We start from the raw sequence: 14,866 nt of genomic DNA, 5'->3' as shown, positions 1-14,866 counted from the left end.
TTTTCACCTGTTGCCAAAATGACCTCATTTCGAGTCCTTCTTTCTCTTGCAGCAGCACACAACTGGCACTTGTTACAATTAGATGTAAACAATGCCTTTCTAAACGGCATGTTAGATGAGGAAGTTTATATAAAACTACCTCTCGGATACAAATCTGAATATAAAGGGTCTAACATGGTTTGCAAGCTTCAAAAATCTATTTACGGTTTGAAGCAAGCATCCAGACAGTGGTTCACTACATTCTCAAACGCTGTTCTTTAACTTGGTTTTCAGCAATCTCCATTTTAACATTCTTTGTTCACAAGGGGCTGTGGCAGTGGATTCATTGCTCTTCTTGTTTATGTAGATGACATAGTTTTGGCTGGGGAAAATCTACAAGATTTACATGAAATACATAGTCTTTTACAAAAGCATTTCAAACTAAAGGAGTTGGGGCCCCTGCGTTATTTCCTAGGTTTTGAAGTTGCTAGGAATAACACTGGAATCATTCTATCCCAGAGGAAATATGCACTACAATTACTAGCAGATACCGGATGCTTGGGTACCAAGCCAGCCGAATCGCCAATGCTTTTTTCCTCGAAGTTAAGTGCAAATGAAGGAGAATTACTTCCTGATCCCCAGGAGTATCATCGATTAATAGGCCGTTTGTTGTACTTGACTAATACTAGGCCAGATGTTGTCCATACTGTTCATTTGCTGAGCCAGTTTGTTTCTTCACCTCGCCTCCCTCATATGATTGCACTAAAGCATCTTCTGGCATATGTTAAAAGTTCTCCTGGTCTTGGTTTGTTTTTCCCAGTCCAATCCACTAATCACTTGAGCATATTTGTTGACTCGGACTATAGTTCCTGTCCTGATACAAGACGTTCCACAACTGGGTTTTGTGCCTTTTTTGGTAACAGTCTGGTGTCCTGGAAATCAAAGAAACAAGCTGTTGTTAGCCGATCTTCTTGCGAGGCTGAATATCGAGCTATGGCCATGGCTACGTGTGAATTAGTTTGGCTTGTTTCTTTGCTCTCTTCTTTTCATGTGAATGTTGGTTTTGCAAGATTGTATTGCGATAATCAGGCTGCAATCAACCTTGCAACTAATCAAGTGTTTCATGAGAGAACAAAGCATATAGAATTTTATTGTCATTTTGTACGAAACAAGGTGAAAGCTGGTTTTTTGAAGTTATTTCACGTCCGTTCCTCAGACCAGTTGGCTGACATCTTCACCAAAACACTTCGGCCTCCTGTACATCGAGATTTCATTACCAAGCTGGGTCTTTTTAATATACATGCACATCCAGCTTGAAGGGGGGGTATTAGAGTATATCAAATTCAGCTTGTAATCTTTATAGCTTATAGTTTGTTTTGTTAGTTAGTTTTATTGTTATCAGTTAGTTAGCTGATTTATTAGCAGTAGTTCTTGATTAGTTAGTTAACTTTACTCTGTATATAAACCAGTATGTAATCCTTCTTGATATAGAAGAGAAGTTTTACTCACTTTACAGCTTCTTCAATTGTTATAAAAAATAATATAGTACGAAGAAGAACAAGAAAAACAATAATCACCAATTATCGACAACCAATATTAAAATTGATATTGCCGCATGTTAAACAAAACAAGAAAAAAAAGGCCACGCTATATCCACTTCATTATCTGCAATTGTGTGTAAAAAAAAACACTTTGTCTATATATGGAATACATGTTTATTTTTCCATAAGGTGAAAGTGATAAAATTTATTGTATTTTTTAATTAAGTAGGGAAGAATTAGATTTTAAGATAAATATAAAATATAAACTACACAAAATGAAATAGTATGAATATTTTTTATCGTTTGATCAATTAATGTATCTTATAAAATTTAATATATTCTGTATATGAGATAAATTTTATTATATGTTTTGATAATTTGTGTACATGTAATAAATTTTATTATACGCAACCAAATGTAAATGAAATGTTAAAATGCAATAATATTTTAATGCCACCACTAGTCTTTTATTTGATTGAGGATTTTGTTGATATATAGGATCCGTTCACCAAACATTTATTAATTTTATGACTAAGTAGGAAGATCAGTATTTTGACTTGAGAGTTGTAAGAATAAATGTGTGGTGAATATTTGATCGTACACCGTCAATAGATATATATATTTTCTTCATTTACTTGACGCAACAAACAATGTAAATGACAACGAATAATACGTGTTTCAAGATCTATAGACTCTATAATGTGTGTGGAAGTCATATTATAAATGCGCTTGAAGCGCTTCCAAAAATTCTAGGCATGTGGGTTTCCAACATTATTCCAACTGCATTAATTATAATGTTTAAGCATTGATCAGAATCTTAATCTATTTTAATTAATCAGACAAGTATGTATTTGTTCAAGGAACCACGGCCCTCAAATTCTGGGAACCACCACCATATTGTATGTTGATGAAGCCTCACCCTAAGAATTAGACCCCTGCTGTCACTCGTTCATAATTCATTTTTACAAACTAACATGTCTCATGCCTATCATTAACCGAATATTATTTTTTAATTTAATTTGTGCGATTTTATGCTTAAAACTCTAAAGGAGACCGTTGTTTCAGCCAATGGGCCGAAGAGGAGACCGTCCAAACTCTAAAATGAAGGTGCTTCCACTATACCCCATGGGCACAAATGACATATTTCCGATGTTGCCGCAAAGAGCAAAAGGGAGAGACACATCTTGGAACCTCGAAAACGATTCGAGGAAACCAACAACCCTGTGTGGGGGGCATATATACACCCATTCCACTTTTTAACAAATCTTTTCAATGCATGAAAACAGAAACGATTACAACGTTATTTAATTCACATAACAAAGTATATCAACCATAAGATTGCACAAAAATAATATTAAAATGACAAATACATGTACTACAAGTTTAAATTGCCTTTATACTTTAATTTGTTTAATTTTAATTTTTTTTATTTTTTAAAATTTTAAATTTTAATCTTAAATGTCTAATAAATATAATCCATCAATTGGCCTCAATAGTGAAATAGAATATTATTCTCCCTAAAAGTCTCGAGTTTAAGTAACTGCTGCAGGAATGTGTGTTGACAATTGATTGAGAAAATTCGGAATAAATACTACGTTGTAATTATCATTGATTATTAAAAAAATCCAATAATAAATTTTTATCAAATTATTTATATATTGTTATTTGAATATAATCAAAATTTTAAATTTTATAAAAAAAGTAAAAAACACAAAAGATTAAAGTTAAGTTAAAAAACTAAAATCTATAACTTACCCGCAATGTAAAAATTAATAGAACGATTCACCTTAATTTTACAATGTAAAACAATAATCTAACTGACTTCACCATGATCAACATTGAGTCCAAATTTCAACATAGTCTTCTTGCGGTGTCATCGCATTAGATTTTACAAACGACAGAAACATTTTAGGTAGAAGTGTATATTTTATAAAAGATTATCTAAAATAGATATAGGTAAGATTATAAATAATTTTTATATAAATTATATGATCTTTTGTTTTATCTTTAAGTTATAATATTTAATTGTTTTACATAAATATTAAATTATAGAAAGGTTAATATGATAATATTCATTAGTTTTATAATAAGATATTTTTAATATTTTTAATTGAAATATATTTAATTATTTCATACACTAAATCAATAAAAAATTTAGTATATAATATAGATAATGCTTTCAATTCCATTTGATGTAGATGGGACTTTAATGAATATGCGAAAACATGTTTATATAGAGAGAGAGAGAGAGAGAGAATTATTCACTATAATTCAATTTATTAATAGAATTATTCAAATAAAATATTATAAATCTTATTATAAAAATATTTTTATTAATTAATTAATTTTATTTATAATATCAAAATTTTAACCTTAACTTAAAAATGGTTAACATTTGATAAAAAAGAAAACGCGTTAATTGAAATTTTTATTAGTCGAGCATACTTATATTTTAAAATAGGGTAAATTATACGGAGACTATCAAACTATAGTCAAAAATAATTTTAACCATCAATGTTTCAACTTTATTAATTAGACCATTCAACTATTTAAATGCTTCAGTTAAACTACAAGACGTTAATTTTTAATAAAATTGACATAATTATATATTTGGTCCTTAATATTTACACATTCTATCAATTCAGTCACTATTTTAATTCAATTAAATAAATTTAACATCCAATTAAATGATGAAAAGCAGTTTCAATATGTTTTATATATCCATCCTGATACGGTTAATGACAGAAACATATGAAATTTAAATTTCAAATAGATGGTTTCGAACCACAAATATCAATGAATGATGGGAGCACCTTGACCACTAGACCAACCATATATTTGTAGTTTAATAACAATATTGTTTTATATATCATTAATTTTTAGTTAGAAAATTTTAGCTATTAATTTAGTTAGATAATCTTTGAAAAAAATATGTTAGATTACAACTTTTTAATGTTATGTTTTTAATATAATTGTTTTTTTTGGATAAGTTGAATTTTATTCATCCAAGTAAAAGTACATCATACAACAATCATCCCAAACAGGGAGTATAAACACCTATATACAACAAAAGAAATTCAGTCTATACTCCAAGAAATACAAAGTCTAGAATTAACATAATCTAGTCTATTAATATTTTTATCTCTAAGTTTGATCCGCACAAGCTCCTTAATAGACTTGAGAAGTTGATCAGCTGATCTTGTTTCTCTGTTGAAGATTCTTCTGTTTCGTTCCTCCCATAAGAAGTAAATAAAGACAGTCCAAGCAATCCTCAATATGATGGAAAGCAAAGATTTACCCTTCCATTTATGTGCAGCCCATTCAATTTGAGATTCCCAGGTCCTGTGTGCATTTCTTATGCTTGATAGAGTCATAATAGAGTTCCAAAGAGAAGAAGCATAAGAACAGTCGAAAAAAATATGATTTCTGGTTTCATTAATCTCACTACAAAGAACACATATTATGTCAGAAGTAATGCCCAACCTAAAGAGTCTGTCACGAGTTGGAAGACGATTCAGAATAGCCATCCAAGTAATCATGCTGAGTTTAGGAATATGGTGAGAAAACCAAATCACTTTGTGCCAGGAAACCTTTTCTCTTGGAACTCTGATATCTTCCCAAATGTCTTTTGTACTCGTGATACCAACAACAATTGTTGAAGGAGTCTCGTTCCTAAGTTTCAAAAGTTTTCTGATGGTCCAACTATAGGAAGTGCTTGTACTTATGTTACTTATATCATTATATTTTAGAACATAGCAGTGAATCCAAGCAACCCATAAAGATCCCTGTCCTGTCATAATTTTTCTGATAAGCTGGATCATGCAAGCTTTATTCCAAGAGCGAATGTCCTTCAACCCGAGACCTCCCTCAGATTTGGGGCAACATATACGATCCCAGCTAATCCTAGCACCCTTGGCAGTTGTATAATTGTTTTATTTATGATAGTTAGATTATAACATTTTTGTTTTAAATAAAAAAATCTTAAAATTAATATGATAATCTTTTATATATATATATATATATATATATATATATATATATATATACACACACTTTTTATGTTAATCTTAAACATCACACTAAAAAGAATATGTTTTTTAATATATATATATATATATATATATATATATATATATATTAAGTTTCTAATTAGATTACAACAATTTTGTTTTGAATAAAAACTATTATTAAAAATTTTAAAAATCATAATCTAATTAAAATTATTAAAAGAATTATAAAATTATTTCATATTTTAAAAGAATAAACATAATTTTATATATAATAAAAAAATGCAAAATTTATATTAAATATTAGAGTAAATTACACCCATTAATAAAATTTAATAATATATAAATCAATGTTGTATTAATGCTTTTAATATATGTTTGAACTAGTGGTAAAGTTTCAAGTTCGAAACCTTCTATTTTCATTTTAACTTTTTTTTTCTTTCATTAAGAATAACAGGTTATATAGAAAACATTGTAATCATATATCAAGAATTGTAGTGGCTGTGTTTTGTGCCCGTGATCACCTTTCTGTTGGCCCTGGTTGGAATCCGCCCAGCAACAATTATTATTTCCTTCAATTATTTTCCTTTACCTAATTGGAAGCTAAATAAATTAGATTAAATAAATTAAAATTAAGTTAATCATCCAATCATTTTTTACATATGTCACTATCTAATTGGATATTATATTTATATAATTAAATTAAAATGGTGACTAAATTGATAGAATATGTAAATATCAAGGACAAAATATAAATTATGCCAATTTTATTAATGGACATGTCACAACCTCTGTTAAAAATTAACAGTTGGTGGTTTGATTGAAGCATTTAAAATAATTGGGTGGTCTGATGGATAAAACTAAGACGTTGGTGGTCAAAATAATTTTTACCATAAATTAGTGGTCCCTGTATAGTTTAACCTTAAAAATAATTTACTATCTTAACATCCATTTTAGATTATTTTTCAATCTAACACTCTTTGATATTACGTAAGTAAGCGATCATGCAAGAAGCTCTTTTCAGAATGAGTTGTTTTAGGAAGTAAATTTCGCTTACGTGGCATAAAATGTCAAAATTCTTAAAGTTGGATTGAAAAAAAACATAAAATATGGGAAAATATTAAAATGAATAAATGTGCACGGTGCTCGAATGCACGACAAACACAAGCACAAATCAGATTGAACAACGACGACTATGCACATTTATTAGCCCATATTGTTTAAATATGAGAGTTTTTAAGTATTTAAATATAACATTTTAAATTTGTAATCGTTGAATGATTTGACATAAGACTGATACAAATATTTTGTCATCGTTGCCTAACTCGTGTTTGTGTAATTGTGTGTCTTTGATACACTCTACACACATTTTGTTTTTTTAATAAAATTTGTATAATTTCTTTTATGATTTTTGTCATTATTTTTCTGTTTCTTTCATTTTAGTCCTAATTTAAAGAGCACATATAATATCATACGACGTAAGTAGAAGATGTGTCATGCAAAAAATGTGTTTGAACAGAATTTTTTATAAAAAGCGCTTTTAGTTTATGTAACTCGAAAAAGTGTTAAATCGATAAATAATATGTAACGAGGTTGAATAGTAATTTATTTTCTTTTTGATACTTGAGAAAGCAAGCCACGTTAATATTAATTTTCTCTCACTCGGTTCTAGGAGGAAAAAGAAAATAGCAGACTAAAGAGAATTACGTGGGAATGGTACCATGAGGCCGTCGCAGGCTTGCAGCGCAACGAAACCTCGGCCCCCGATCAAAAACCAGGGGCTACCCTCTCAATCTTATTACCTCATCCTTTGCATGCCGACCAAAAAGAATCTACCATTTTTTTTTTTGCTTTTTTCATTTTCTTTAATTTTTGTTTTTATATGATCAAATTTGGTCTTAAGAAATTATATTATATTTTATCTCAGAGTTTAGCCGACAAATTTGATTTTAATTACAGCTTATTGCTATTGATATTTTTTAATCTATTTTTTAATTTTTGTTTCAGTTGTGTTCACTGACGAAAAGCAGTCTCTAATACTATATATTAAGTGATAAGTTTAACTTTTCAAGCACACGTTGTAATTGTGTAATAATAAATACTACATGGTATATAGGATTTTATTACCATTAATTAGTAATAAAAATACCATACAATTATAACAATGTAATATCATTAAAATTATTTAATTAACAAATATTTTTAAATCTAAGATACGTTTTGTTTAATTCTTAAAAAGTATTTTTATTTTTAATTAATAGCTAATTTATTTATATAAAAAATTTCAATCTCTATAAATGGTGGCTTGGAGGGGTTTTTCAATGGTGCGAGAGGAGTAAGGTAAGAGAACCCAGATCCCCTTATCTGTTTGATCTCTTTATGAATATATTGATTAAGTTGCTTGATGTGACGGCTGCTGAAGGGATAATACAATATCATCCTAAGTGTAGAAGGGTGCGACTTATTTATCACTGCTTTGCAGATGATCTTTTATTTTTTTCAAAGGGTAACGTGGATTCTGTGGTGGGTAATTAAATTTGTGTTGGAAGCTTTCTTTAAGCTCTCAGGGCTCCGATTGAATTCTTGGAAGACTTACGGAGGACTGTGCACCTTTTTTTGTGTGGAGAAAATGACCAAGAAGGTCAATAGTTGGTCCTCGAAGGTTCTGTCCTACACAAGACGCCGACAACTCGTGAAGAGTTTTCTATATAATGTGCAAGCGTTTTGGTGCAGACACTTTGTTCTCCCAAAGGCGGTTATCAAGAAGATGGCTCAACTTTGCTCCAGGTTTTTCTAGAAAAGGGAGTTGATAGGGCAGCTAGTGGTGCTCGTATTAGTTGGAATAAAGATGGGGCTGGGTTTGCGGGAGCTTGTAGATTAGAATAATGCTAGCATGATTCAACATGTGTAGGCATTAGTGACAAAAGCAGGGTCGTTTTGGGTGAAGTGGGTGGATGAGTATGTTTTGAACGGAAAACCTTTTATGGACTACGTTGCCACAATTTCCTCTAGCTGGTTTTGGAGGAGATTGGTGAAAATGAGGGCTAGTGCCACTCAATTGATAGATTCCTTAGGTGGTTAGAAGCTTCCGGGGCAATTCAAGGTTAAGGAGGTGGTGTGGCAGGCGATTAGGGAGAAACAGGAGGGGGTGCATTGGTCGAGGCTCATTCGGTTCCCGCTGCTTGTTCGTAGTTGTGCTATAATTTCGTGGTTTGCTCTTCTAGATAGGTTTCCAACTAAAGTTAGGTTGTTAAAATGGGGAATTTATATTGAGAGTAGCTTTGTGTTTTGTTTAAATGCTTTAGGAACTCGTGATCATTTATTTTTTGGCTGTGAGTTCTCTGGGGTAGTATGGAGTATGGTATTGCAGCTTTGCCAATTATCGAAGCAAGAAAGGGGCTGAAGTCCGCAGTTGTCATGGGCCGTGGCGAAGTATGGGAATTTACTAAAGGAAAATATCTTAGTGTAAGAAGTGGGCTGAACCGCCCAAAATCGATGTTCTCATTCATGGATGAGTATAGTGGCTAAAACCAAATCAAGATGAACCCTGTGGATGCGGAAAAGACTGCCTTCTGAACTCCGAAAGGTAACAACTATTACACAGTGATGCCTTTTGGTTTAAAATGGAATAAATGGGCCGGGAGGCCTGTTGCTTACGAGTCAAAGCATTCTTCTGTATTAACATGTTTGGAGCTATTAACTTTGGGGTGGAATGGGAAAATGATATAAAAGTTGGTTCTACTTCAACAAAAAGGAAAGCTTAACTACCCATCCAAAATCCATTAGTGATTTGGTCTCTTCAATAATGAAAGAGAGTGACGTCAATAAATAATTGAAATGCTTAACCACCATCAATAATTGAAAACCAAACACCTGAAAAGTAGATTCAACCACTCATTTTTAAACAAAATCATAGTTTTTTTTTTCTATCCTAGGTTGCATTGTCGTTTGAGAAAAATGATTGTAACTTTAATCTATTTCTATTTCCCTTTCCTTTACCTTCAAAAGAAGGGAAGAATCGCCATGTTATTCGTATTTAAAAATTGATGGTTCTGGTGTAGTTTTTTTTTTCTCACAATATTGTTCTGTCGCAGTTTTTTATATACTCCGCAGTTATATTATTACTTTGCATTAAGGGTAGTGACAGCGGCTTTTCCGGCCACTTCCCTATCATTTCTTTCATTCTTTTTATTATTTTTTCATTAATTACAATTTTATTTTCTTAATATTTATAATACGCCCATGTTATCCATATTTTATCATATTTATAATAATATGTTCTCTCGACTCTTTCTCTGGTAAAGTGTATAATTGCTACCGGTGTTTTTAGACTTCCAGTGTAAGTTTCTTCTATTGATCTTCTTCTTTGTTTATTGTTTTAAGAAATTTCTTGGTTATTTGCTTTTCAAATGTATGGTTTCTTCGTTCGTTTGCATGTGATATTTAGATGGTTGTAAGATATGTTGGAGAATGTCGGAGTGCTTTATCTTTGCATGCCGTTGCCTTAACTGTTTAAACTCTTGCTCACCAGACTATCATTGGTCGCTTATTGTTATATTTTATTTGTGATAATTATAAATATGTTTGTCTCGTATGTATATATCAAGACGTTGTTGATGCTACTTTATTTGATTAATGAATATATTATAATTATATTTAAGAGGAAAAAAACAGTTGATTTTTCATCATTCATCCTCACAGGTCGCTTTTATATTTGCTTTTAGTCTTTAGCTTTGGTTGATTGATTGTAAATGGGTCCATTACAATAAATCGCACCATATGTTAAAATTGTGGACTCAAAAGTCAAACCTCATTTTGTTTTTTACAATAAATAAATAAATAAGGTGCAAACTTTCTGGGCATTACTGTCCGGTGCATGTTTTTCATTCCTTAAAATAAGGACAGTTACAGTAATCGGTCAAAACCCCACCCGACTATCACTAAATCCACCATATGCCAACCGAAACTAAACCCAGCAACTCGCTCCACTCGTTACAGTAAACAAAGGCATCACTCGTGCTATGTAGGCGATCCATGAGAGCTTCGACGCAAGAACATGCACCGGCGTGTGATTTAAGGCGGCGATTTGATGCTCCGATATTGAAGGGAAGGATGTGCTGTGGGTGTTGGCGTGTAGAATCACGCTATGAAGGGAATATTTGTGGGGATTTGTTGAAAAGACTGTCTTGATCACTGACCCCTTATCTTTAAGGTTACTGAACACAATTCTTATGTTTTTCCGGTACCCCATTGAAATCAAGAAGAAAAAAGAACAAGATGATCAATTCTAGTGGGTGAAGAGAAGATCAGAGAAAATAACAGTTAGTCTATTGTAACTATAAATACCAACGATTATATAAGAGAAAAATTAACGTTTTATCTCGCCAACCGTCAAGCTTAACGCTATTAAAATAAACTATATTTGGCATTTGGTTGGTAATTCTATTTAGGTTTCCCCAAAAAGTAAGTCACTGGTCTAAGTAATACCATTTCGGAATCGACATTCATTTATACATTTGAGATAAGAAATAACAACATACAAGGAAAATCCGATCAAATCATGTACGTCGTCCAAGTAAATTTGCATAAAATATTATTATAATTTATATATATAAATAACAATCATTACAAACAGGATAATTTTTTTATATATATGATTAAAATCTTAACTGTTCATTACGATTAAATGGGACTTTGATTATATATATATATATATATATATATAACAATTTATATCTAGGGAAAGGATTGTTAATATCTAAGGAAAGGAAATGAGAATTTTACTCGATATTAAACCCATAACTTAGGAGAAACTTAAGAGAAATAGGAGGTATCCACTGAAAACTTTAATCACTTGCTGTAGAAATTGTTGAGGCATGTAGTACATCTTATGAATATATGTATATTTTCAAAAACTTTTAAAGTAGGTGGTTAAAGCTTTTGGTTGACACATTTCCTAGCCCCTACGTTCTGAGTTCAATATTTATAAGGAGCAAAATTATCTCCCCTTCCCCATAGATTTGAATTGTTTAATATATATATATATATTTTATATATATTTATATATATGTGTGGAGGGATGATCCAATTATATAGTGTAAATCTTTTTAATTTTACACCTTTTTAGAAGTGTTAGATGAGTGGAAATTAAAGGCTTAAATTAACAGTAAGAAATATGAAGATACTCACTGAAAAAAATAAGGAGTTAATCTTAGCATTTGATTTTCTCTCACCCAACTATCCTAAAAAAAGTGTAAAATTAAAAGTTTGACCCTAGATGTAAGTTGAACTTAACCCTATATTATTATATTTTAAAGCTAATTAAAATTTATCAAAATATAAAATATTATTATAATTTATATATATAAATAACAATGATTACAAACAGGATAATTTTTTTTTCAAAATTATTTAGGAACAATTATCTGATTTGACTCGAGTAACGTAGTATCAAACAACCTTTTATTTACTTTTTTAATGGATTGAAATAAAGCACACGAAGTGATGAAATATAGAGGGTGGGATATCATAATGAAAGACGGAGGTGGTCCAAGCAGGACTTTCCACTGAGACTTTTACTCTGTTGTAGCTCCAAGTAGTTCCTATATTCGATACCAAGATATGCTTGGCCGACACCATCCTTCACCAGCTCCGGTGCTGGACTAACGACGGTGTCAAGTGGTGGTCCATGTGCTGTTCCAATGGATACCCTAGGAGCCTTGTTGTTCACCACAGCTCGGTGCACCACACTTTTATACTTGCCGTTGGTCAGTATCTGGAATCCACAGTGCAAGAGGGCTCTGTTATTAAACCAATTACAGCAAGAAGATGCTAATGCTAAATCAACTGTATCGGAAACCATATTACATACCTCCATGTGATCTCCGGTGTTGACAAGAAAAGAGTTGGGCAGGGGATTGATAGATACCCAGTTTCCCTTGTGCATTACTTGAAGGCCATCGATCCCGTTTTGCATGAGGATCGTGAGAAGTCCATGATCCGAGTGCGGGGGTAGACCCATGACCAGCTCTGGCTGTGGGCAAGGCGGATACATATTTGCAACCAGCAGCTGATGGGACTCCGAGCATTCCACTCTTATTTTCTCATTAATATAGCTCGCTTCCAATCCTAGGCTTTCCGATATTCCTTTAAGCAGCTCACCGGCGATTACTCTAGTCTTTTGGCAGTAGTCTCGTAAAACCTTGCTGTTAAAACAACCCATGATTCATTGGCAAAAGTAATTAAACAAAGGTGCAGAATTTGTGGGGTCTGTTGGGTGTACCTGAAACCAGAAGGCTTGTTGGGAGCATTGAAATGGGGATGAACGTGAATCTTGAGGTAATCCCTCCAAAGAAGAGTCTTATCCACATTAGGGTTGAAACTTGTCCCACACCTTATTGGATCAAACAGCTTCTTCCCAGCATACTGTCGCTTCTCCTCCCCTCTCAAATCGAAGAAACTTTCTGTTCCCCTCATCATTTCATCTCTCAACATCTCCGGCACTCCATGATTTATAACCTGCATAATAAGATGAAACCCCGAACTTCAGTAACAGATATATATATATATATATACTAAACTGATTAGTGTAATTACCATGAAGAATCCCCATTCCAGGCATGCATTGCCGAGTTGGGTAATGATTTTGGAGCGTTGATCAGGATCATGGGAAGTGAGCAAGGAGAAATCTATAATGGGGACTGTTTCTGGTTGCATGGGCAGATCAGTTTCTGTATTACTGAAGATGTAGTTTGAAGGAACAGAAGTGAGGCGAACTGATTCAACTAGCTCTTTCACAGAAAACATTTTTAGTTTACCAGAAATCGAAGCCTAAGATGTTTTCTTTTTTCAAGTTAGAAAACCTAAGATGTGTAGGTCTTTTGCTTTACTCGCTTTCCTTATATAGACCGAGAAAACAATGTTGACAACGATCTGATTTATATACGTAGAGAGAGATAGTATATTGTTTCACAATATAATTTTTTTAAATTTTACACAGTTTTAATACCGTTAAATTAGTGAAAATAAATAATTGAGATTTACATCACAAAATGACAAGATATTCACTAGGAAAAACAATGAGTCAATCTCATTTATTTATTTTTACTCATCCAAGGATTATAAATCTGTGTAAGTGGATCCTAGCCTATGTATATATATAACTTTTAGTTTTACACATTTTTAGGGTGGTTAGATGAGAAAAAAATCAAAGATCGAGATTATATCCTTATTTTTTTCCACTGAATAATTTTATATTTCCTACTGTGATCTCATCCTTTAATTTTCTCTCATCCAACGATCCTAAAAATGTGTAAAACTAAAAAGTTTTACGCTATGTAATTGTATATATACATACATATATATATATATATATATTAGAGATAAATATTTTATAAAAAATATTAGCGATAAATATGGACTCATCAAACGATCTCAGTAATTAAAGGGAGTATTATTCTCCCTAAAGGTATTGAGTTCGAGCATTTACATCTGCAATGTGTATACATTATCAATGACTAAAAAATATTATGAACATATACTATCTTGTAACGACTTCAAATTATTAAAAAAGATATTAGAGATAAATATATCATGCGATAAATGTGAGAGAGAGGTGATATGTCAATGTACAAGTGCATTTAGGTTGTGTCAGGCTTATTTCTTTTGTAGTTCTATGCATGAGATGTTAGGTAACTAGAAAGTATCGTGGTGGGTACTGCGTACTAAATCTAATAAAAATAAAATTATATTAAAAATAATAATTTTAAGGTTTAGGGGTTACTTTTATCTTTGTATAAGATTAAATTTATCATTTTTATCCTTTTGGTATTTCATCATTAATTTAGTCTTCGAAGTTATTTAAGGGACATCATCTTAGCCCTCGAAGTCTATTGACCATTTTAAGTAACAAAATTGTTAGTCTTATGTGTCTGTGGATTAAGAGATTAAGTTAAAATATTTATTAAACACAACGGTTAAAAAATATTCTCAAAATTTTATTATTTATTTTAGTGAGATTAAGAGATTAAGAGATTAAGTTAAATTTTGAGAAATTTTTCTAATCGTTATGTTTAGTAAATACTTTAAATATTTTATTTATTTATTTTAATAAATGTCACGTTATCATCAAGCTACGTCAACAATATTAATTGATTTGGAAATTGTTGGTGTCTACATATGTAGAAAACTAAAGTTATGTTAATCAAAATGGACTTTGAAGGTTAGGATCATGCTCCTAAACAACCTCGAGGGCTAAAATCATATTCATGGAAATTGAGTCTATTATAGGAGCTAGCAAAAATAATCCTTAAACCTAACTTTAAACGTAATAATGAATAA

General features: G+C 31.5%; 1 protein-coding gene across 1 annotated transcript; it reads right to left on the bottom strand.

The window, feature by feature from the left end:
* Window positions 1–12,010: 12,010 nt before the first annotated feature.
* LOC120180236 (protein DMR6-LIKE OXYGENASE 2-like) lies at window positions 12,011–13,388 on the bottom strand. The gene is made up of 4 exons (XM_039185616.1): window positions 13,124–13,388; window positions 12,810–13,045; window positions 12,399–12,732; window positions 12,011–12,302 (listed from the first exon to the last, which is right to left on the bottom strand). Exons 1-4 carry the CDS (start codon window positions 13,331–13,333, stop codon window positions 12,054–12,056), a joined length of 1,029 nt encoding a protein of 342 aa, XP_039041547.1. The 5' UTR covers window positions 13,334–13,388; the 3' UTR covers window positions 12,011–12,053.
* Between the last annotated feature and the right edge of the window lie 1,478 nt (window positions 13,389–14,866).

This window comes from Hibiscus syriacus, unplaced genomic scaffold (assembly GCF_006381635.1).
Source record: "Hibiscus syriacus cultivar Baekdansim isolate YM2019G1 unplaced genomic scaffold, ASM638163v2 tig00112491_pilon, whole genome shotgun sequence".
Taxonomy (NCBI): Eukaryota; Viridiplantae; Streptophyta; class Magnoliopsida; order Malvales; family Malvaceae; genus Hibiscus; species Hibiscus syriacus.
This window is presented reverse-complemented; position numbering and strand designations above follow the sequence as displayed.